This window comes from Phoenix dactylifera, chromosome 11 (assembly GCF_051530095.1).
Source record: "Phoenix dactylifera cultivar Ajwa chromosome 11, Ajwa_hap1_PhDact_Kaust_v1.1, whole genome shotgun sequence".
Taxonomy (NCBI): Eukaryota; Viridiplantae; Streptophyta; class Magnoliopsida; order Arecales; family Arecaceae; genus Phoenix; species Phoenix dactylifera.
Genome location: NC_143200.1, coordinates 25,914,887 through 25,937,035, shown reverse-complemented (window position 1 = coordinate 25,937,035; position 22,149 = coordinate 25,914,887). Strand labels below are relative to the sequence as shown.

The following is a 22,149-nucleotide window of genomic DNA, read 5'->3' as shown; positions in this document are numbered from 1 at the left end:
TTGTTGCGAAATTGAATTCTGAACCTAGTAATCCGTGTTCAAAATTTATTTCGTATTCATTCAGAATTTAGTTTTTAATTCAAAATTTCATTTTTATGAAAAGTTGATTTAAATTGAAATTTGTTTGGATGTGCTAGAAGGAGAGAAACGCCAGACTATTCCTTGACAAAAGAAGATCTTCAGTTGTGCTGGAAGGATTGTATTTTTTAAATGATTGATCCACTTCCTATGACAATAACCTCCTCCTGGATTTTGGAAAAATATGGTTAAGAGTTAGAAAGACAATATCTAGCCTTTTTGTTACTCGATGTTTTGCCTATGTGCTTTCTTATACTGTTTTTTTTTCTTCTATGCGCTGTCAAGCATTCTACTACTAAGATTATCAAAAATATAAAATTGTTTTTTTCTCGATTCAAAACATAGACGGCGAAAAAATATAAAAGTTAAGAATCCAAACTTGATAATAACCTAGTCAAAGAAACCCAAATCCAAATCTAGATACACTAATCTTTTATGAGTATTGATCTTCCTTGGATTGGATCCTAAATGGATACTGTTGCACCCCTAGCAGGCTAGAAAGCTTTTCATCTCAACAAGACACGGGCACCAACTAATATAAACATATAAAATATCTGCTTTTCTTAACCAATATTAACTGCTCTATTCAGGATTTCAGGCAACATTCTTAATATATCTATGAAGACCCGTGGTGTTTAGTCCCACATCGGTTATTCGTTGGGTAGATCTTGAGTACTTATACAGGATCAAGGAACTCAAATAATACCTTCCAGCTAGCCATTTTGGGTGAGGTCTTGAATTGTTACAAATGGTATCGGAGCGGATCCGGCCCATAACTTATGTAGATTAGGGGATACTGTAGCACGGATCTATTGGGGCGAGGACGTCAGGGTTTGAACGGGGAGAGTATGTGAGGATCCGTACGGATGTGTGTTTAGTCTCACATCGGTTATTCGCTGGATAGATCTTGGGTCCTTATACAGGATCAAGGAACCCAAATAATACCTTCCAGCTAGCCATTTTGGGTAAGGTTCTGGGTTGTTACACAATATCAATGGAGACATTCTAATATATTTTATCAATGCATAGACTGTGCATGTAATCTTGTTATTTTCAGTATTTCGGATGATATTATAATATATCAGTCGCTATATATTAACTGCGGACTTCCATACCGGTCTTCTTAAGAACCGGATATCGGCGTATCGCGGCTCATCTCGATATCGGCAGTGGCTCACGTGCGAGTCCCGGCCGGATTCGGGTTCATGGACTCGTCTCCGGATTGAGTTTTTTTTTTTTTTTTGCCCTTTTGACCGGATCCAGAATCTCATCCGGCCCAAGCCACCCCTACTAAAAGTCTAAAACCCTAATTCTCTTCCATGCCTCCCCCCCCTTTCGCGCTTCCGAGGCGGCGATAACTCCCATCGGTTCCGTTCGCGGAGTCCGAGTCAGGGCGGTGGCGGGTAGTTTTTATTGGTCCAGCGGCGATTTGCTGCGCAGTGATCCACCTAAGCCTTCCAAGTAATTCACCTTTCTTTGTTCGCCAATTTTTCCTTTTCTAAGCTTTAATCTGAATCATAATATATTGGTCTTTCTATCTCTGCAAGCTACCTGGAAAAGTTTCACCTTCTGCTTGTTAATATCTTAAATTTGATTTTTTACTTCCAATATTTGGAAATCTTGAATATATATATATATATATATATATATATATATATATATATATATATATATGGAAGAATTCTGGTTGCTAAACCTCCGTGCACAAGCAGGGAGGACTGAAGAAACTCTAACGAATTCGAAAGTGAGGATATGGGGGTGGAATTGATGAGCAACAACGACATGGCTGTTTCTGAGATGGACGACGGCTACCTCAGTGATACCGAGGCCTTTTCCTCTGTCATACAAGCCCTCGACGGTGTTCGGATGGTAAGAGGATTGGAGAATCTTGAAGGCTGCGAACTTGATGAACAGTCATGCCTTAATTTGTTTTAAAAAAACCCGCAATGAACTTCTATGCAATTGTTGATTCTGTACTGAGCACCGAGAACTTTGTTTGTTTTTTACGATAGTGAGAGATATCATTCATATAGAGTACGGGAAAAAAGAAGTAACACTAACCTCTACCTCAATGAGGTGGTAATTTGATGACTTCTGAGAAAGGGACAAAATCAAGGTCTCAGTTTCCTTTTTTTTCTGAAGGAAGATGCTGAATATCCTACAATGTGAACAATGCACTTTTAGGAACAAATTTCCAGCTACATGGCATATGGTAACATGTTTTGACCTGCATATGTCATCGAGGATACGGCTATAATAGTTTCGTGTGATCATTTGTTTTCCAGTTCTTTTTCCCATTATACTTATAGAAGTAAGATGCATCATTGCCTGGTTTATGTAGTTATGGAGAATGGTTGCATGATTTATGTTTTGTTGCTTATAGTGTTATCATCTGAGAATGCTGTTTACTGCTGATTGACCTGTCCGCATCATCAATATCATGGATCTTTATTTTTTTCATAGAAGCAGATTAAGTTGCATTCACATAACAGCTTTATTATGGTGGAATTGCATCTGTAAAACATTAATAACTGTGCATGTTTTTTTTTATGGTTGCTCTAGGCTCCAAATTTGATAGCCGAAAGTGACAGAGATCAGTATGACAACCTGCTTGGCATTGTGGCTCCAGTTAAGAAAATGGGTCCTGATGAGGAGGCTTTGCTAGTGGTAGGTCATTTATGTCTGAGCAATTCTTTTCATGATTCATCTAAAGTTTATTTTTCTTTCTTGCTTTCTCTCTTTCTTCTTGTTGTTCTCCTCCTTTTTGTACCTGACTTTCTTCCCTGGTGATTTTCCAGCTGGCTTTGAAGGCACTTTCAGGAGCTGTCTCCAAGATAGACTGTGTGTTCCACGGCTCTCTATTGAATAATGTATGTCCTGGGGTGTACAAATGGAGATTCTTTTTATTTCACTCACCTATATGAACCTCTAAACTCATAAGAGATGTTTTCCAGATTTTCTCGATGTGCATTTGGAACTATGGCTTGGATGCTAGAAATGCACTTTTAGAATTAATCACTACCTTGGTATGCACCTTGATGGCAGATTATTTACGTCTATTGTTCTGATTGAGAATCCAATATTCAATTTTTTTTTTTGTTATATTAACACCAGGCTGCTGTACCTGACAAGTTTCTCGATGGTTGTTTGCACATGCTTGTTGGCAATTTTCTGCCACCTCGAAGGCTGCGAGAATCAATTAGCCAGTCACGATGGCTCACAAGAAAGAAAGAAGTTCATAGTCAGCTGCACATGGCGTTGCATTATATTGCTGAATTGGTGCCTCTTGCTCCAATGAGGCTGAAGGATGTCATTGATAAAAGAATGCCAAGATATACTGATCCCAAAGATGTAAGTTATGAAACTGTTGAAACCAACTTTTATTCTTAATAAGCCTTAATTAATATATTTATGATAAATAAAATAGTTTTTTTAGTACAATTTATCTAAGTTAAAATAAAGCTTTAAAAGTAATATAGTTGGTCAAAGTTAAAGCGATTTAGATAGTTGCAAACTTGCGATAACATTAAATGGTGGTGCAAACATCAGAAAGTTTCTAAATGTCTTGGTAAGGGAGCAAGTTTCTATAGCTGTAGTGACACTCGATTGAGGAAGTTCTTACTGCTAAGACTGGTACTGATGGCTATGTTGTATCTTGCAAGATGACTGAGGAATGAAAGTTGCATGAAAAATAGATATGAGAACCCATATGCTGCCTGTGGAGTATAGACTAAGAAAAGAAACTATTTACACAAGGAAGTACTTACATGTACAGATTGTTAGATCTCTTTTGTAGATTAGGTATGGTAATACAATCTTATTAGGTGCACATAGCTGTCCATACATTATTAGGATGCACTTCAATCTGTCATTTACAAGTCAGTGCTCATTCCAGGGCATGATATTTCCCATTTTGTGTTATTGGGTGTGGCTATATGATGGTCACTGACGTGCCTGGGTTGTAGGTATCCTTGAGCACCTAGCCCACTATTTATTTATTATGTCTGAGGTGGGCACATCCTACTGAGCTGCCTGGAATGTGTGCATTTAGATGCTTCTTAATCCTCATTGCTTATGTCTGGTATGTTTACTCATTTAACTGGAGTAGCTTATCCATCTCAACACATAGCTTTTCTCAGACCTTACTATCATTATGTACTGACTGTTTTAGGATCAACATTAAATTGTATTCATATGCTGATGCAACCAATGTGCTACATGAATATTTTTTAGTAAATCTTGTTAAAAGCCTCATGATATTGTAAATCACTGCCTGCAGGTGATTGTAGTGTTTATGGAATGCATGCTAGGACTGGAGAGTGATGAAATTGGAGAATTCCTTGGAAATATGTTGCTTGCGAAGGTGATGGATCTGCTTACAGACTTAGATGTAAGTTATGATCTTGCTGGTGATTACATTAGAATGATTATCTTGCAATAAGTTAATGATCTTACAAATTCATCTTCAAGTTTTGCAGGTAAATATAAGCTGGGAAGACATTCTACAGGAAGACCATAACAAAGGCATATTTGACATGGAACTCGAAGAGTGGGAGGAAAATACAAATAGCACTGGGAAAGATGGCATAAAGGTCTGACTAGATGTATTATAAAATAACTTGAAAATATAGTCTAGAAAGGGCGGTCCAGTGCATAGGCTCCTGCCATTTGAGGGGTATAGAGGGTCAGATATACGCAGCCTTACTCCTACATGTGGAGAGGCAGTGTCCGTGTTTTGAACACATGACACCTAGGTCAAGGTGGAGCAACCTTACCGTTGCGCCAAGGCTTATCCTCTTGCAGAATGTAGTCTAACTTAATTTATTCTCTGAACTTTAAATATGTTCTGAGTTAGCATTGCCTATTTTCAGCCCCTGGAAGAAGCTAATGGAGTTCTCAATGGCAATGTATTTGCTGAGAAATTGGACGTTTTGATGGTGATTGTGTGTGAGCATCTTAAATTATGTGCAGATGGTGGCCGTTTGTTGAAGGTGAGTTTTACTGGTAATATTTTATTTTCTTCAAGGCAATGTTCAATGTGCTCTTTGGTAAAAGGATTATCATGTAATCACCAAATTGGTTGTTCAGATGACTAAATCTAGATAAATGACTTTTGTTCCGATTTTGTTCCAGATTAGTTATGGGTGTAACAGCGCTTACTGTTGCAAATTATCAATAATGTTGCCCCGAATTGGGTTGTATTACTGTCCCAAACCCAGTCCAATGAGCTTTGTCTCTTGCTTGACTTGTGTTAGAATGGGTACGGCCCATATGCAGCAGAATTGGGTCAGGCTGGATTAGATTGTCCTGGTGGGAGAAAATCTGTCACCCTTACTTTCTGTATATAGCTCAAGCAGCACCTATTACTGTGCTGGTTTGAACTGCCATATGTTTCCACATGTCAGTTGCCTTGCTACTGATTTTTTTTTTCCTTAAAAGAAATGGAATTTTCATATAATAAGCAGCTGTTGCAAATAGCTTGTGGCAAATGGTTTGCACATGCATTGCCCACTCTTAATACCACAAATCAGTAATCCTTGTTCATATTGGCATTTATGAAGATGTTTAGTAGAGCTACTGTAGTAGCAGTAGTCAAATGTGAAATTGGTCAAATGTTGGATTAGCCTACTCTGATAGTATTATTCTGCTAAGTACATATGTTTGTTGCTTTCTGGTAATTATTCTTTTAACAAAGCTCATTCATCTGAAAGAAGATTGAGCAATTTCTAATTTATGTGCAATATGAAGTGGAAGTACTCATGCTGCTTCCATGCTCCTTGATATAAATTTTAGAAAGAAATTTTGCCTGAGCAATTTTGATGGTAGAGGCCCTATAATATTCCAGCTCATGTAGTAGGGATTAAAATCTTCCTTGCATAGGCATAACCGACACTTTTATTTATATTACATGTTATTTTTTTACTGAAAAAAGTAACTGATCAGATGACCCATCTGCTGGTTTCTTCTTGATGTCTTAAAGCAAATTATTTTATTCTTTTTTTAATACCATATCTCTCCTTCAACTTAACTTTCTTTGGTGAGATAGGTATTTGATATGCTTACAGAGATCTTTCGGAGAACTATCATGAATGCTCACAAGTCGAAGTTTGCTCAGGTTATCAGGATTTTAATTACTATTTCCTTTTGTAGATGATAGTATCTGTAAGCTTGTCACTTCCCTTGTTTCTATAACAATTATGGGTTCTTGACTTTCTCATGACACAATCACTGGTTTGTCATTTGTTGTATCCTTATACTTTGACTTGGTTGTTTTATGCAGTTTGTGATGTTCTATGCCTGTTCATTGGATCCTGAAATCTGTGGTCTGAAATTTGCTGTTCTGCTGACAGATATTTTTGTTTCAAAAACAGAGAGTCCAATGTCCAGGTAATCCAGAATAATTGTAATACTCAATATTACTTTGAGTTATCAAATTGATTTTATAATGGTGTAAACTGGAGCTCTAATTTACCTTCTGTCATATCTAAAATGAACTTATATGCTTTGGTATTTCTATAGAACAACCACATCTATCTCACAATGACTTCCTTTGATTTAAACTTCTATTGTAGAGTTTGTGCCTCTATGCTTCACCACTTGGTTTTCTCAGCTTCTCTTATCAAACTTGTTAAGAGAGATGGGGCCAAGGTTGGAAGGATTTCTCTCAGCATGGCCACTTACATTGTGCAAATTACTGAAAAAAAAAGTTTTTAGATACATGGTGTTTTCAGGAATGAGCCTCTTCACTAGGTACTGTCAAACTTCATGATAGGTTGTCAATTCTCGTTCTGCGTACAGTTTCACCGCTAGTGCCTTACAAGTAATTCTTCATGGTTAAAGGGTTGATTGGTCCCTTGCTCTCCAAAGGTGCCATGTATCACTTGTTTGGACTTCACAAGTGTATTTGTGCTTGTTACTGTGTATTCGTTCCCTGACCTAGTTTGGCACGCACATTTCCATTATTTCGCTCCTCTCTTTGTGCCTATGGCTGTCTTCTTGTTGAATGACTATCTAATATGTAAATACTATTTCATAAGCTTCTCATGTAACTATATGCAAACTAGTAAAAATTTTTGAGTTTATGCTTGCTTGCTGGATAAGTTTTGACACTGCAAAAATTGCTAGGTTACAACTCTTACATTGATCTATCTATCAGCTTGCCTTAACAGTGTCAGATGTGTATCAACACGTGATTCTTTCTGAGCGACTGAGAATTTTTTCTGATTATATATTTCAAAAGCTAAAACTTAGAATGCTCTATCTGTTTGCTTTTTCCAGCTGCCTTCTATGTGCCTTTCAGTATATGCCTCTCCAACATAACAGAGTAGGACATTAGAGTATCCTGCCGACCCTTTTTTGCACTTGTATTTCGACATGTGTGCAATGCATCTGTATATGTGAGCCAATTGGCTGAAATGGACAACTCAATATATCATTAGATGCAGGCAGTCTTGTAAGTGGTGTGTGGCATAGAATATATGAGCATCAGAGAGTTGAATATTGCAGTAGATGTATTTGCTATGTTATTTCTTACTTATTTCTGATTATGTTATGAACTAAAGATGCTTGCATTGTTCGCTCGCTTTGTTAAATGGAAATATCGATGCATCTTAAAATCAAAACTGATACATTTTGGTTTATTTTTGCTTCTATTGTTATACCAAAAAAGCACAGTACATGATTTGTTTTGGGTACCTTAATGCAGAATGAGTGCTGTTTTATATCTTGCAAGTTATCTGTCCCGAGCTAAGTTTATTTCATCTGTCATGGTTGCAAGTATACTTAAAAGGTTAGTAGGGGTTCTATTCATTTATTTTTTCTCTTTGCTCATTCATGCTTGTTCATTCAGTTTTCATTTTTATCTAATTCATGATTTCACATATTCAATCCCTGATCAGATTGGTGGACTGGTGTTTTGAGTATTGCCAACTACACAGCATTCAGGAGAAAATAGTCAAGCCTGAAGCTCATTGTGTCTTTTATTCTGGATTTCAGGTAAATTATATATCTCAATAGACATTTTTTATAAATATACAGCACTTTAGATGAGCTCAAGATATATGCTTAGCTTGGAATTCATATCATCCTGCACCAAAAACAAATCATGAGGTCTCATTGTTGATCATCTTGACATTTTGAAGTTTTAGGATGCCTGTTGTGATATCTGATGAAACCCTATATGTAGAATATGTAGATAGGAGTGGTAGCTGATAAGTGGTAACCGTAACGGGTGCTATTGTGGTGTTTGAGTTTGAATTTCTCTCCAACTGCATGTCTGGATTGGCACAATTCAAAAAGGTGACATTCAATATTTGAAAAATCTTGGATTGTGTCCTCGGTGCCTCTTAAATATCTCCAACTTTTCTCAAGTTATTTGCCAAATGGAAGGCCTTGTCTAATATTTTCCATCATGTTTGATATATCAAAGTTCATCATGTTGATCCAAACAACCTGCTCTCCTGGATACTGTGTTATGGTTTGAGGGAGTCTGTGTCCTCTCTGCAGGGCCAGTTGTAGCATTTGATGGTTTCAACTTCTGTGAATATTAATTGAACAAAACCCTTGGTCATCAAAGCATAAAAATTGGTACTATATCCTATATGATAACTTGATTAAGTGCAGAGCCAGGGTTTAAATAGTGGCTTCCATTTTTCAAATGGCCATTGTAATAGCTGTAGGGCACCTTCATTACACCATTAAGATACATAAGATCCTCTTTGGAACAATATTATGCACACATGATGACCATTATAATGCCACTATATTAGGGCTAAAAACAAATCGGATGTGGATTGGATACTGGTATATCCATATCTCCATTCATATTTATAATGAATATGGTTATAGATATGGGTATGAAACAGATATTAAAATTAGTATCCATATTTGTTCTAAATGGATATGGATATAAGTTGGATCTTACTTATATCCATATTTTTCGGTCCTAATACATATGTAAGTTGGATATTATTCAGATATAAATTGAAACTTTAGTAGAATTCAATGATGAGATATAACATTAATTATATAATCATAAAGGATGGGAATAGAATTCACTATGTAGATTGCACATGACATGCAGATGACTAAGGATCTAAGGCATGATTATTAAACCCACACATAGATCGACCTAGTCAAGGGTCCAAGTCACTAGTCTAATCATGATTGTTTAAAAGATTAAAAATCAAAAATTATTTTAAATAAAAATATAATATAAAAATATTAATATTTTTGTTTCAAATACCTTTATTACTATTTAATTATAGAATAAATAAAAATAATCATGAATTGTCTATCATTAGAGAGCTTGCAAGAAAAATTACATATAAATATTGGAATACATAAAAGTTATTAATATTTTAAATATTTTTACCATTAAAGCTTTGAAAATATCATAAAAAGAATATTTATTTTTTTTATTTTTATCAAAGGGAAAAGGATTTATTTTTAGAAAAGATAATGATTAAAATATGAAATATCACAGAGGACATCAAAAGATTATGTAATAACCTGAATGTGAATAAGCAAATAAACTGCTTATACAAAATAAAAACACATGTTGGAGTCTTGTGGTTGAGGGCTTGTCATTCAAACCAGAGATCAATAGTTCGAATTCTGGGTTATACAATTAATTTTAGTGAATATTTTACTGCATATTCAGATCTGAATTCAGAAAATCTTTAAAATCCAAATTCGGATTGGGCTGTGGCAAGATTTATAATAGATATCCGAATTCAGATCCAGATCTGATTGGATATCAAGATTTCTTTCTAAATCCGGTCTGATCCGGATTTGGAAATGGATGCGGTCAGATTTTATCCAACCTTTTTCAGCCCTACATTACACGACATTTATGATGGGCATTGTTTGAAGTTTTCGCTTTTTTTAAGAATTTAATACTCACTTTTATACCAGATAAAATTAGTAGTAGAATACAAAATACTTTTAAATAGATATAGTAGTCATTTCTTAGTAATTCTGCTGTGATGTATGTATATTGTCGATTGTCCTTCACTTCTGCAAATGTGCTGCTGGCTTTATAGATCTTGTTTCTCTGTTTGCTATCATGTTCCCTGTGTTTTGCTAGTCCTAAAATCCTTCTCCTGTTTGTTTTTTCTGCTGTAGGCTGTGATGTATGTCCTCTGCTTTCGCATGAGGTCAATAATGGATGTTCCCAATCTCAAATCACTGCTTTTTCATATGCCTCTAAATTTGATCTTGTGTCATCCCTTGGATCCTCTAAAGGTGAGTGGAAGTTTCGATCTATTGACTTGGTATTTAAGTTGGCATTACCATATATGCACATATCTCTATGAAATACCAAAAGTACTTGCTATGAATGAGATATTGAACTGAAATATGTCAACTTTGTGAATGCTCGAGAAATGAAGTTTCTGATAAAGTAGCCGCTAGCTTATATGACAGCTTCCGGTGACATTGATTGCATAAATATCTTCTAGACCTGCTGCAGGGATCTGAAAGTCTATGCTTCTCTCGTCCACTTTTGTCAGCAAAAATTGCTACAATCCTACAAAAATTTCCTGTATCTACAATGCAATTTGTAGACCTTGTCAATCTTGAGGTCATTCTGAATCCTTTGCCTGTGTTCCGGTACAGGTATGCTTGCCTTCGATAGTGCAGGAGTTCCTGCGCCAGGCCAAAGCTGCTAGATTGTTCAACATGTCAGTGCCTTCCCTCTATGACAACTTACTTGAGTCTGAATTCTCAAAGGCTTTTGGAGGGATCGGGAGGTTGGACGTGTTCTTCCCATTTGATCCATATTTGCTAAAAGAATCTGACAGGTCTGTTCTCTCATCCTTCCAGTTATTAGACAATTGGCAAATATCTTTGCAAGATACAGGGGTTCATCTCCACAATGGTTTTGACAAATAATTCTAATTACGTTGCAAATAAAGCACACATATTTTAACCAGTTTTTTGACTGATTATTTTGTCTCTTTCTGCTGAAATTTAATGAGTTTGAAGGTCCATGTTTGCGTCGAGTTATTGTTTTTTTGAGATGTCACTGTTTTGAATATCTTAAAAAATTTCTGAACTGTTTGAAAGACTTCTCTCCATGTTTCTCACATAAAAAATTCGCACTTAGTAAATTCTTGATCGGTGTTACTTTCCAGTAATTCAGGGTTCACATGTTAATCTCCGCTGGAAATTTGCCATAATATACCAAACCAGCTGTTTATGTTTCTTCAAGATATATGTTGATTCAACCATTCTCTTTTCGAAGGTTTATGCGACCAAAGTATGAGTTCTGGTCCATGGTAAAGACAACATATAGTAACTGCAACAGTGCAGATGAGTACGAATACGAGGATCTCGATGCCCCAGATTTTGCAGACAATGTGGAGAGATTCGAAGGGCATGATAATAACGACCTTGACAGTGAGGATGATCTCGAGTACTCCATCAACAAGATGTCTATAACTCCCAAGCCCGCCTTCCAATATCCTGCAGCTGCCAACTTCCATATACCCTCTCGAATGCCCGCCAGAATCAGACCATCTGTGAGCCCCGCCTGGTAGATCCATTCAATATTTTGTTTGATTTATTATTCTCCTCGAGACAGATAAGGGTCACCAAATGCTGCGAAACGGGAAGGAAGTAGCTGGTGTAGGCAGCTGGCCTAGCAGTCGGCGGCATGGAGCTTGTACAACTATTTGATAATGTAATCCGGTCCAATTTTTCTGCAATTTGTTGCAGTTGATTAGTTTTGTTGCCTTGTAAAGTAGGGAGATGGGAGTGATGTCGATACAAAATCATTCTTCTGAAATGTATATGGAAGTTGATCCCTAACCAGTCAGGATTAAGGACAAGCTCTGAAAGTCGAATGCCTTGAAGAGAAGCTCTGCAGAGAGTCAGATTGAGAATTGCAGATTGAAATGTTTACTGATTTAATGGTTTTTAATATAGTTGTGGTTTGGGGGGGTCACTTTTCACCTGTTCTTAAATCGCAATAAACTCAGAAAGAGCGCTTTTTGTAAACCCATTTGTTTCTCTCCAAGGTTTCCATAAGAAATCACTCAGCTGTCGTGCTTGTATTTTCGTTGCTCCTTTCTGTATTTGCGTCGTTCATCGTGCCACAGAACAATGTGAACCGGGGCAGACGGTTAAGTGAGTGATTTTTCTGGATTACCAGAGCATTTTCTCTTTCCATAATAATAGGCTCTTTTGGGTTGAAAACATTGAAATGCAGAGACTGATTTGATCTATCCATCCTGATCGTTTTTGCCTCTCAAGTGATCTCAAGTCATACTGCATTCTATATTGGGAGGGGAACGGGGATTCACACGGGACTGCTTGGGCTGGGTGGGCATAGTCTTGGGCTCGACTTGGGTGACTGCATGCCTCGTCCATGCTCGTCCCGGCTCATTCTCAACCCAACCTGTAAAAATATTGGGCCAGCCTTGTTGACTATACGGGCTCGGTCGAGGTCCATGGGCTGGCAGGCCCAATATTAATGCTTTTTAATCCTATTGTTGCCTGGAGTAGCTAAGCCAACAATATTAGCATGCGATTAACAGTGGAAATTCACTTTCGGAGAAAAATTTGCAGTGGAAATGAATGCTCTTTTTTCTCTTTAAAAAAGCTGATTTCCAAAAGTGAGGCAGACGAAACGAGAACGGCCCTTCTAATTAAACCCATCAAGATTCTGTCATTCGGTAAGAACTGCTGATGTTTCTATGATGCTCTCTTCTTCATGAAACGATTTGGCTGAGCATTCACTTGGAATCGATAGATTTGTGGCTGTCGTTCACTTGGGCTGCATTTGGAATCATTCCCTTTCGAGATAAAATTTCCTTGCATCACTTTATTGACTTCCAAGATTTTCAAAAATTAGTTTTCCTGCATGCATGGTAGAAGGAGCTAACAAAGAAGATTATTTTATCACAGGGGAGCTTTGAAAGAGAGAACCCATCTGCGACTAACACTTCACAAGTTGAAGCCAAGATGGACTAACAAAATTGGGGCTACAGAATAGGGCATAGCCCTTCCGTGATGCTCTTACTTTTTCCTTCTCTGGCCTTCCTGTTAGGACCGTAGGCGCTATCATTTCACTAAAATCCGCAGGTAATAGTGAAGGCTTAATCATGGTCTTTAAACCGACCATCCCAAGCGTTCCCCCGATGTTCGATTGCGACTTGGCCCACACCGGCCTCCGCCAACCATTCTCCCCCATGATACCACTGTTAGAACTGTAGGCGCTACCATCTCACTAAAACCCGCAGGTGATAGTGAAAGCTTAACTATGGTCTTTAAACCGACTATCCCAAGCGCCCCTCCGGCGTTCGATTGCAACTTGGCCTCCACCGGCCTCCGCCGCGGGCGAGCCTTGCTGATTTGGTCTACACTGGCCTCCGCCAACACCCCTTTCCCTCACGCTGACACCCATGTGATTTTATGCTTGGTCTATGGTGCAACCATCTATAAAATTTAGCAGGAGGGTAGTTGGTGTACGTCGCCAAGTACCGAAGCCAAGGATCAAACATAGGCTATTGGAAAGGACACTCCAAGGTATAGAATAAGAGATTGCCTTGTTTTGGCACCCTAATCCTTGCGACACTGGGTCAGGCAGGAAAGAAGCAATGCCCTTAATGCTTTCACCAAGAAAAGTATAATAACCATTAACACTACTACCACTATAAAATGGGATATCTGTGACACAGTAATGCTCCAACACTTGCATGGTTTCTGGTGTCTAGAGCTGTCTTGAGATTAGAGAAGTGTAGTCCTCGGCATCTTGGGCCCAACAAACCATTAGGCTTCAGGATGGTGAGTCGCTATAGGGAGTCTTACTTGCCCATAAAACGTTGTCTTTGGAGAAAATATCAAAACTGAGACAATTAGACAACCGGTTATCCTGAAGTTCCTTTCTTTTTTTTCTTGTGCTTAAGGGTCTTATTAAAATTGGACCCCGAGGAGATAGTACGAATGGGAAAGCAAAATGGGATGAATCAAGATGTGGAGATGTGAGGCAGATCTTTATTACTCATGGAAATGCCATAAATTCCATCCAAGTGTTGTATGACCGCGACGGGAATTTAACGCTTGCAGAGAAGCATGGAGGTGAAGGAGATTACTTTGTCGGTGTGAGTAATTCATATATTCACATTCTCTTACACATTTCTTTTAGCTATTTTATTCACCAGTTTCTGGTGAAATTTATGCATTCACTTTTAGCAGGTTTACTGGAGAATCTTCCAGATTGTTTTTATAAACTTGCATAAATTCTCCAATGAGGGTCTCAACCAGCAAAGCGTCGTGAAACAGTTTATGATGGTTAATGCTATTGTTCTTTATGTGCACTGTACAACATTCTAGGATGAGGAAATTTTGCAATTTATAGTTAGATATACATGATCGATTAAACATTTGTCAATTAAACCGGCTTGAATTCTTTCAAGATGCCGATCAATTGCTAATTCTATGATTTCTGCTCTTAGAATCTGATGTTTACAATCTTGGATTTAGCCTTATACTTGCCAAACATCTTTTTAAGAAACGGACATAAGTAATAAGTGTCTATGTTGGCCAAACTTGCTTATGTCATACATAAATATTTCAAAGAAAAGCTGCCATAATCTATCCTTGGTCTAAAACTATGAAACTTTTGATTCATGACTACCTACTTTCTTTCTGTATCAACAAAAACACCTTCATCTTGCAGTGATTCCAATACTATATATATATAGTTTATGTCTATCATTTGTTTTGTAAATAATTTTGTGATGAGGGTGTTCTGCATCTCATATTCGAGACGACTGCTTTACATAGCCCTGGAATAATTTTCTTTCAAGTTATTTACTAAGACTACTTCGTACATATGTTGTTCTTGGAGTTCTACTTTACCTCAAATTCTGATAAATTCTAATGAATTACGAAGTAGGATCCATGCTTACTTTTAAATTTCCTGATTTTGCTTATCTTTTCATTTTCAGATCAATTTTAAATCTTGCGAGTATTTGACATCCTTAACTGGATATTATGGGCCCATCAACCCAAAAGGTAAAGGTTCAACGGTAATACGATCACTAACATTTGAAAGCAACCGGGCCATTTATGGGCCATACGGCCAAAAAGAGGGCACCCTATTTCGTTGGGACTTCCAGACGGGCGTCAAGTTTGGTGGATTTCATGGACTTTGTAGTGATGATTATCTTTCTGCCATCGGTGTATATGTTAAGACAATGGCGAAGCCCTAGTTCAAGCCTGATCCCCCTTGATATAACAATACCATACCGCATTTGCCGGAGTTTTCAGCCCCCACTCGAAGTTCTCCTTTCCTGCAATGATTCAATCTCAAGCTCCGATTCCATACATTTGTGATATAATGTGGTCACTTTGTATATGTAAATATTTTAACTTGCGAGTTACAATGTACTAAAGGTAAGCACTTCATAAGAAAATGAATACCGAAGTTAGTCTGTATATGTAATAATATGGTTTATACATTTGCCCAGCCAAAAGCACATGTTTTCTTCTGAGGACAAAAGGCTCTACGATATTCCCAATCTATATACGTATATATGTAATACAAATCAAAGATTTCCCGGGACAAAGGGTTTTCTTTTTCTATTAAAAGGAGGTGTTGTTACACTTGTTTCTTGATCCCATATTTTTTTCCTGGATGATAAAAATATGGATTGTTATGATAATACTGGGCATATGTGATGCAAAAAGGAAGTGAAAGTTTATATTAACTATTTTGGTTGATATACATGAGAGAAGCATGCATGCGCATGATTGGTGGAGATAGTTTTCAGGGCACGGCAATGGGATGTCCTCCCTGCCAACTTCTGTAGTCACTTTTTAGAGCCCCTTTCCTTGTGTTACTCCATAGATTCTCACATCCGTTATTTACCGCCATTCCGTTTAAAGTGTAATTATCTAGTTCTCTGTAACAAAACATAATTATCTGTTGCTATTTGTAATTGAGTTAAATAAACTGGTTAATTGGTTATCCCTCGATGGAAGAATGTGAAATTTGTATGTATCCTGTCTAACTACTCCCAAGACCCAATACCTTAGAAGGTAATGGTGGCCAAATTTGTTTGACATTCGCTGAATTGAATTGTCCCTGTATTTTGATGTGTAATCAGAAAATATCTGCTGCAAAGACATGTTCTTGATTGTTTGAGAAACATGTAATATAAGATAAATATCTACACATTTTAAGCCTGATCCCCACTTCCATCTTCTGACACTGCTCCAGTTCATTCCCACTCTCGTTCTCTCCCCATCTCCCTCCTCCAAACCCTACCCCCTGCAACCGTACCCCCACTTCCATCTCCTGATATTGCCCTCCTCTCTCCTCCCCTTCCTCTATCCTGCCCGCAGCACGGAAAGAGGATGATTGTTTTTTCATTTCCGGCAACCTCCTAATGTTCCGACCCAGGAAAGGAAGGAGAGGAAGAAAATTTACGTTTTAGGTCAGCAGCGTCCTCCCTTTCTTAGATGACAACATAGGAAGAGGACGGTTATAGATCTCCTGTAGCAACCTCCCAATATTCTGAAAAGAAAACACAGGAGGGACAATGCTCTCTGGGTAGCCACATATAACGGAGCCACCTCGCCGCAGCTGGGATAACGTAGTGACCGCACCTGCAGCAGACATGGCAACGTAACCGCAGACATCCACTTGGCAGCGGGATGGCATACTAATACGTGCCTGTAGACTGATATAGTCTATTTTTTTCATGCTTTTTTTTCTTCCTTCATCAAGAGAGTTAATGCTGTCATCTGCCCCAGCTATGGTGAGGCGAGACGACCGCACACATCCGCCTGGCAACGTGATGGCACAGTTATGTTTGCTTGCACAAATTTTTTTTCTTTTAGTGGGCTACGTTTCATGACTCATTCATTAAGAAAAGCACTGTTTCTTTTTTTTTTTTCTTTCTCTGCCTGTTGTTTCAGTGGGAAGGCATTTCACGGTTCATTCATTAAGACGTGTACTATTGGGCTACGTTTCACAATTCATTCATAAATGTAGATATTGTTTGCTCCTTTTTACAAAGTGAAAAATTATAGATCTTCCAAAGATTTCATTCGATATAGTCCAATAATACACCATTGGGATTGTCCTTGCAAACATGGTTGATGTCTATAATCGCAATCCTCTTTTTTAATGCTGATAATCCAAACCCATCTGTGACTAACACTTCACAAGTTGAAGCCAAGATAGACTGAGGCCCATTAGTCCCACATCAGAAAGACTCGATTCAGAGCATGGGTATATGAGGCGGGTGTCTCCTAATCTTGTAGACGCGTTTTGGGTGGAAAACAAAACCGAGGAGGGATGAAGGACGCTTGCGTGAAGCCCCGAAATCAGGCAATAGCTAGCAGAGGAGCTCCATGTTTTTCCCCTCATGTGGCCCTCACATGGGCACTGAGTGCCTCACGTGCCCTGCAGAGGCGGGGACATGACATTTGGTATCAGAGCCGAGGACAGCTCTTGTCCGATGGTAAAAAGGATGTGAGGTCCAATAGTCCCACATCGGAAAGACTCGTTTCAGAGCCTAAGCATATGACGCGGGTGTCTCCGGCCTATTCCTGCGGAAGCGTTTTGGGTGAAAAACAAAACCGGAAAGGGATGAAGGACGCTTGCATGAAGCTTCGGAATCAGACAATATCTGGCAGGGGAACCCCATGTTTTCTCCCTCATGTGGCCCCCACGTGGGCACTGGATGCCTCACGTGCCCCGCAGAGATAGGGGTGTGACATAGACTAACAAAATTGGGGCTACATAATAGGGCATGGCCCTCCCCTTATGCTCTTACTCTTTTCCTTCTCTGGGCTCCTCCCCTCACCCTGACAACCATGTGATTTTATGCTAGGTCTATGGGGCAACCATCTAGAGAATTTGTAGTTGGTGTATGTCGCCAAGTAGCGAAGCCAAGGATCAAACATAGGCTATTGGAAAGGACACTCCAAGGTATAGAATAAGAGATTGCCTTGTTTGGGCACCCTAATCCTTGCGACCCTCGGTCAGGCAGGAAAGAAGCAATGTCCTTCATGCTTTCACAAAGAAACGTATAACAACTATTATACTACTACCATAAAATGGGCTATCTGTGACACAGTAATAAGGCGTTCCAACACTGCATGGTTTCTGGTGTCTCTTTGGTAGCAGAGCTGTCCGAGATTAGAGAAGTGCAGTTCTGAGCATCTTGGGCCAAACAAACCATTAAGCTTCAGGATGGTGAGTCACTAGAGGGAGTCTTACTTACGCATAAGATGTTGTCTTTTAAAAAAATATCAAAACTGAGACAATTAGACGGTTGGTTATCCTGAAGTTCCTTTCTTTTCTTGTGCTCGACAGAGTTCAATATTGAATGACGAGGTTCTTATTAAAGTTGGACCGCGAGGGGATATTCTGACTGGAAAAACAGAATGGGATGAATCAAGTTATGGAAATGTGAAGCAGATCGTTATAACTCATGGAAATGCCATAAATTCCATCCACATGTTGTATGACTTGCACGGAAATTTAGCCCTTGGACACAGGCATGGAGGGGATGGAGATAACAGTGTCTGTGTGAGTAATTCATATATTCACATTCTCTCACACGTTTCTTTTAGCTGTTTTATTCACTAGTTTCTGGCGAAATTTATGCATTCACTTTTAGGAGGTTTATTGGAGAATCTTCCAGATTGTTTTTATAAACTTGCATAAATTCTCCAATGAGGGTCTCAACCAGCAAAGGATAAAAATTTAAAAATTTAAAAATGATAAAAATAATCTTAAATGACATACCATCCATTCAAGGATATAAAAAAAAAGGTATGTATCCTCCTTCCCACTCAAGGATAATCCTGACTTTTTATATGAGGTTAATGGTTTAAAACTAAGATCGTTAATTTAACTGGATGTAAATATATGTATTAGAAACTATTGGGTGTTAGTGTAATAAACAGGAATATTAGGAAGATTTTTGTAATTTACTCTGAATAAAAATCTATACTGGTCAAACTTGCTTATGTCACACATAACTATTTCAAAGAAAAGCTGCCATAATCTATCCTTGGTCTAAAACTATGAAACTTGTGATTTACGACTACCTACTTTCTTTCTCTATCAAGAAAAACACATTCGTCATCCAATCATTCCAATATTTGTATCCAAATATGCACACACCTAATATATATATATATATATAGTGTTTATCTATCATATTTTTTGCAAATAATTCTGTGCTAAGGGAGTTCTACATTTCATAACTAGATTTTGGAAGATCAATCAAACATTTGCCATATTAACCAAATGCATTTCTTTCACATTTTTTTTCCTGAGACAGTTGCCTTACATAACCGCAGAGTAGATGCATTACTTCACCATTTCTTTCAAGTTGTTTACCAACACTACTTTCTGAATTGTTCTTGGACTCCTACTTTACGTCAAATTCTGATAAAGTCTCATAAATGATGAAGTAGGATCCATTCAGCCAAATCCAATTTGATGGAATAAGACTCACAATTCATGCTTACTCTTAGACTCCCTGATTTTGCTTATCTTTTTAATTTCAGATTAATTTTGAATCTTGGGAGTACTTGACATCCTTAACTGGTTATTATGGGCCCATCGAGCAAAAGGGCCCACAGGTCATACGATCGCTAACATTTGAAACCAACGGGACCACTTATGGGCCATACGGTCGAGAAGAGGGTACCCCATTTCATTTCAACTTCCAGACGGGCGTCAAGTTTGGTGGATTTCATGGACGTTGTAGTAGTAATTATCTCACTGCCATCGGTGTATCCGTTAAGACAATGGCGAAGCACTATTTCAAGCCCGATCCCCCTCGATATAACATCACACCGCGTTTGTGTTCTTCCACGGCAGAGTCGCCAACATGTGTTCCAACTCCTGTTCCAAGACGCTGACGCTTCGATTCCTTGTACTCGTGATATAATGTGGTCATTTATATTTGTAAGTATTTTTACTTATGAGTTATATGTAATAATATGGCTTATGGATTTGTCCTGGTTTCTAAAATTATATATTTGTCTTTGCGTGGCAAGTCAGTACCAAAAGCACATGTTTTCTTCTGAGGACAAAAGCCTGTACGATATTCCCAATCTGTGTACATATATATGCAATACAAATATATAGATACGAATAAAAGATTTTCCTGGACAAAGGGTTTTCTTTTTCCATTAAAAGGAGGTGCTGTTACACTTGTTTCCTGGTCCCATGAATTTTTCCCTGGGAGACCGTGCTCGGCGCATGAGAAAAATATGGATTGTTATGATAATACTGGGCATATGCGATGCACAAAGGAAGTGAAAGTAATATATGAACTATTGTGGTTGATATACATGAGAGAAGCATGTCCTCCCTGCCAACTTCTGTGGTCACTTGTTAGAGCCACATTCCTTGTGTTACCCCTCTATCAATTTCCTCCATAGATTCTCACATCCGTTATTTACCGCCATTCCGTTTAAAGTATAATTATCTAGTTCTCTGTAACAAAACATAATTATCTGTTGCTATTTGTAATTGAGTTAAATAAACTGGTTCATTGGTTATCCCTCGATGGAAGAATGTGAAATTTGGATGTATCCTGTCTAACTACCCCCAAGACCCAATACCTTAGAAGGTAATGGTGGCCAAATTTGTTTGACATTCGCTGAATTGAATTGTCTCTGCATTGCGATATGTAATCAGAAAATATCTGCTGCAAAGACATGTTCTTGATTGTTTGAGAAACATATAATATAATATAAATATCTACACATTTTAAGCCTGATCCCCACTTCCATCTTCTGACATTCCCTCTCTCGTTCTCCCCCCTGCAACCGTACCCCCACTTGCATCTCTTAACATTGCCCTCCTCTCTCCTCCCCTTCCTCTAGTGTGCCCGCAGCATGGAAAGAGGATGACTGTCTGTTCTTTCCAGCAACCCCCCAATGTTCTGGCCCAAAAAAAGAAGAAGGAGAGGAAGAAAATTTATGTTTTAAGTCAGCAGCATCCTTCCTTTCTTATATGATTACACGGAAAGAGGATGGTTGCAGGTCTCCTGCAGCAACCTCCCAATATTCTGATGAGAAAGAGACACGGGAGGGAAGAAAGGCTGTTGTCATGTGGCCACAATGCTTTTTTTTTTTTTTTTTTTTTTAGAAAATAGGAGGGGAGGGGGAGGGACCAACCCACCCGCGTAGCAGCCCCCATTGGGCCCCCTTCCACCAGGGAATGTTCGATATAGGTCGCAGGTTTCGCGTGCCTTTCCCGACCCGTGGGCTCACCCCACTGGGCTCACCGCCACACGTGTAGGTACGTCACCCTAGCGCCACCTTGGTACAAGTGGAAGGAAAGCATAACCGCCAGCAAGACATCCGGGCGTGGAGCATCCGGTCCCCTAATTTAATCGACGCCCGTGCGTTTCGAATCCGGGCAACTTGGGAGGAATTATCGCCCCCTTACCACTAGGCTACCACCTTGGTGGCAGCCACAATACTTTTCGGGTAGCCATATATAACGGAGTTGTGATCTCCGCACATCGCCGCGGCCGGAATGATGAAGTGACTGCACATACAGCAGACATGGCGATGTGACTACAGACATCTGCCTATCAGCAAGATGGCACAATCATGCATGCCTGTAGACCGATATCCTCTATTTTTTTGCGTGCTTCTTTTATTTGCTTCATCAAGATAGCTAATGTTGTCATCTGCCTTAGCTACGAAGAGGCGAGGTGGCCGCACACATCTGCCTGGCAATATGATGGCACAGTCATGTTTGCTTGCAGAGTTTTTTTTCTTGTTCGGTGGGCTACGTTTCACTGCTCAGTCATTAAGATATGTACTATTTTCTTTTTTTTCGCTGCCTTTTGTTTTAGTGGGAAAGCATTTCACAGTTCATTCATTAAGATAGGTACTGTTGAGCTACGTTTCACGATTCATTCTTTAATGTAGGTATTGTTTGCTCCTTTTTTTTCTTCTATGCCTTTTATTTTTTTCTTGTTTCGGTGGGCTATGCGCTCCGGAGGCAATGCAAACCGTTCACATTTTATTAAGTCTAGTATGGAGGAGGGAAGCTGATTCACGATTCATTCATCA

General features: G+C 38.7%; 3 protein-coding genes across 4 annotated transcripts; all 3 read left to right on the top strand.

The window, feature by feature from the left end:
* Positions 1-1,356: 1,356 nt before the first annotated feature.
* LOC103702280 (uncharacterized) lies at positions 1,357-12,078 on the top strand. 2 transcript variants are annotated; one of them, XM_039127991.2, is made up of 16 exons: positions 1,357-1,539; positions 1,791-1,947; positions 2,641-2,745; positions 2,877-2,948; positions 3,033-3,104; positions 3,193-3,429; positions 4,358-4,468; positions 4,557-4,670; positions 4,950-5,069; positions 6,125-6,193; positions 6,359-6,465; positions 7,784-7,867; positions 7,977-8,073; positions 10,204-10,323; positions 10,696-10,880; positions 11,324-12,078. In XM_039127991.2, the coding sequence occupies exons 2-16, from the start codon at positions 1,831-1,833 to the stop codon at positions 11,616-11,618; spliced, it is 1,905 nt and encodes a 634-aa protein (XP_038983919.1). In that variant the 5' UTR covers positions 1,357-1,539; positions 1,791-1,830; the 3' UTR covers positions 11,619-12,078. The 2 variants fall into 2 exon arrangements, with proteins under 2 accessions (XP_038983919.1, XP_038983920.1); XM_039127992.2 differs by lacking the exon at positions 1,791-1,947 and having other exon boundaries at positions 1,398-1,539.
* Positions 12,079-13,773: 1,695 nt separating this feature from the next.
* Positions 13,774-15,818, top strand: LOC103702279 (jacalin-related lectin 19-like). The gene is made up of 3 exons (XM_008784618.4): positions 13,774-13,866; positions 13,989-14,183; positions 15,033-15,818. Exons 1-3 carry the CDS (start codon positions 13,864-13,866, stop codon positions 15,294-15,296), a joined length of 462 nt encoding a protein of 153 aa, XP_008782840.2. The 5' UTR covers positions 13,774-13,863; the 3' UTR covers positions 15,297-15,818.
* Positions 15,819-18,103: 2,285 nt separating this feature from the next.
* Positions 18,104-20,222, top strand: LOC103702278 (jacalin-related lectin 19-like). The gene is made up of 3 exons (XM_008784617.5): positions 18,104-18,292; positions 18,413-18,628; positions 19,618-20,222. The coding sequence occupies exons 1-3, from the start codon at positions 18,290-18,292 to the stop codon at positions 19,972-19,974; spliced, it is 576 nt and encodes a 191-aa protein (XP_008782839.3). The 5' UTR covers positions 18,104-18,289; the 3' UTR covers positions 19,975-20,222.
* The last annotated feature ends 1,927 nt before the right edge of the window (positions 20,223-22,149 follow it).

What these genes read in the sequence shown, in the direction of transcription:
- LOC103702280 (XM_039127991.2), top strand. Translation starts at nt 1,831, where the DNA reads ATGGGGGTGGAATTGATGAGCAACAACGACATGGCTGTTTCTGAGATG. An exon ending in ATGAGGAGGCTTTGCTAGTG is followed by an intron (nt 2,746 to 2,876) that starts GTAGGTCATTTA and finishes GTGATTTTCCAG; the next exon opens with CTGGCTTTGAAGGCACTTTC. An exon ending in TTGCTAAAAGAATCTGACAG is followed by an intron (nt 10,881 to 11,323) that starts GTCTGTTCTCTC and finishes CTCTTTTCGAAG; the next exon opens with GTTTATGCGACCAAAGTATG.
- LOC103702279 (XM_008784618.4), top strand. An exon ending in AAGGAGATTACTTTGTCGGT is followed by an intron (nt 14,184 to 15,032) that starts GTGAGTAATTCA and finishes TTTCATTTTCAG; the next exon opens with ATCAATTTTAAATCTTGCGA.
- LOC103702278 (XM_008784617.5), top strand. An exon ending in ATGGAGATAACAGTGTCTGT is followed by an intron (nt 18,629 to 19,617) that starts GTGAGTAATTCA and finishes TTTTAATTTCAG; the next exon opens with ATTAATTTTGAATCTTGGGA.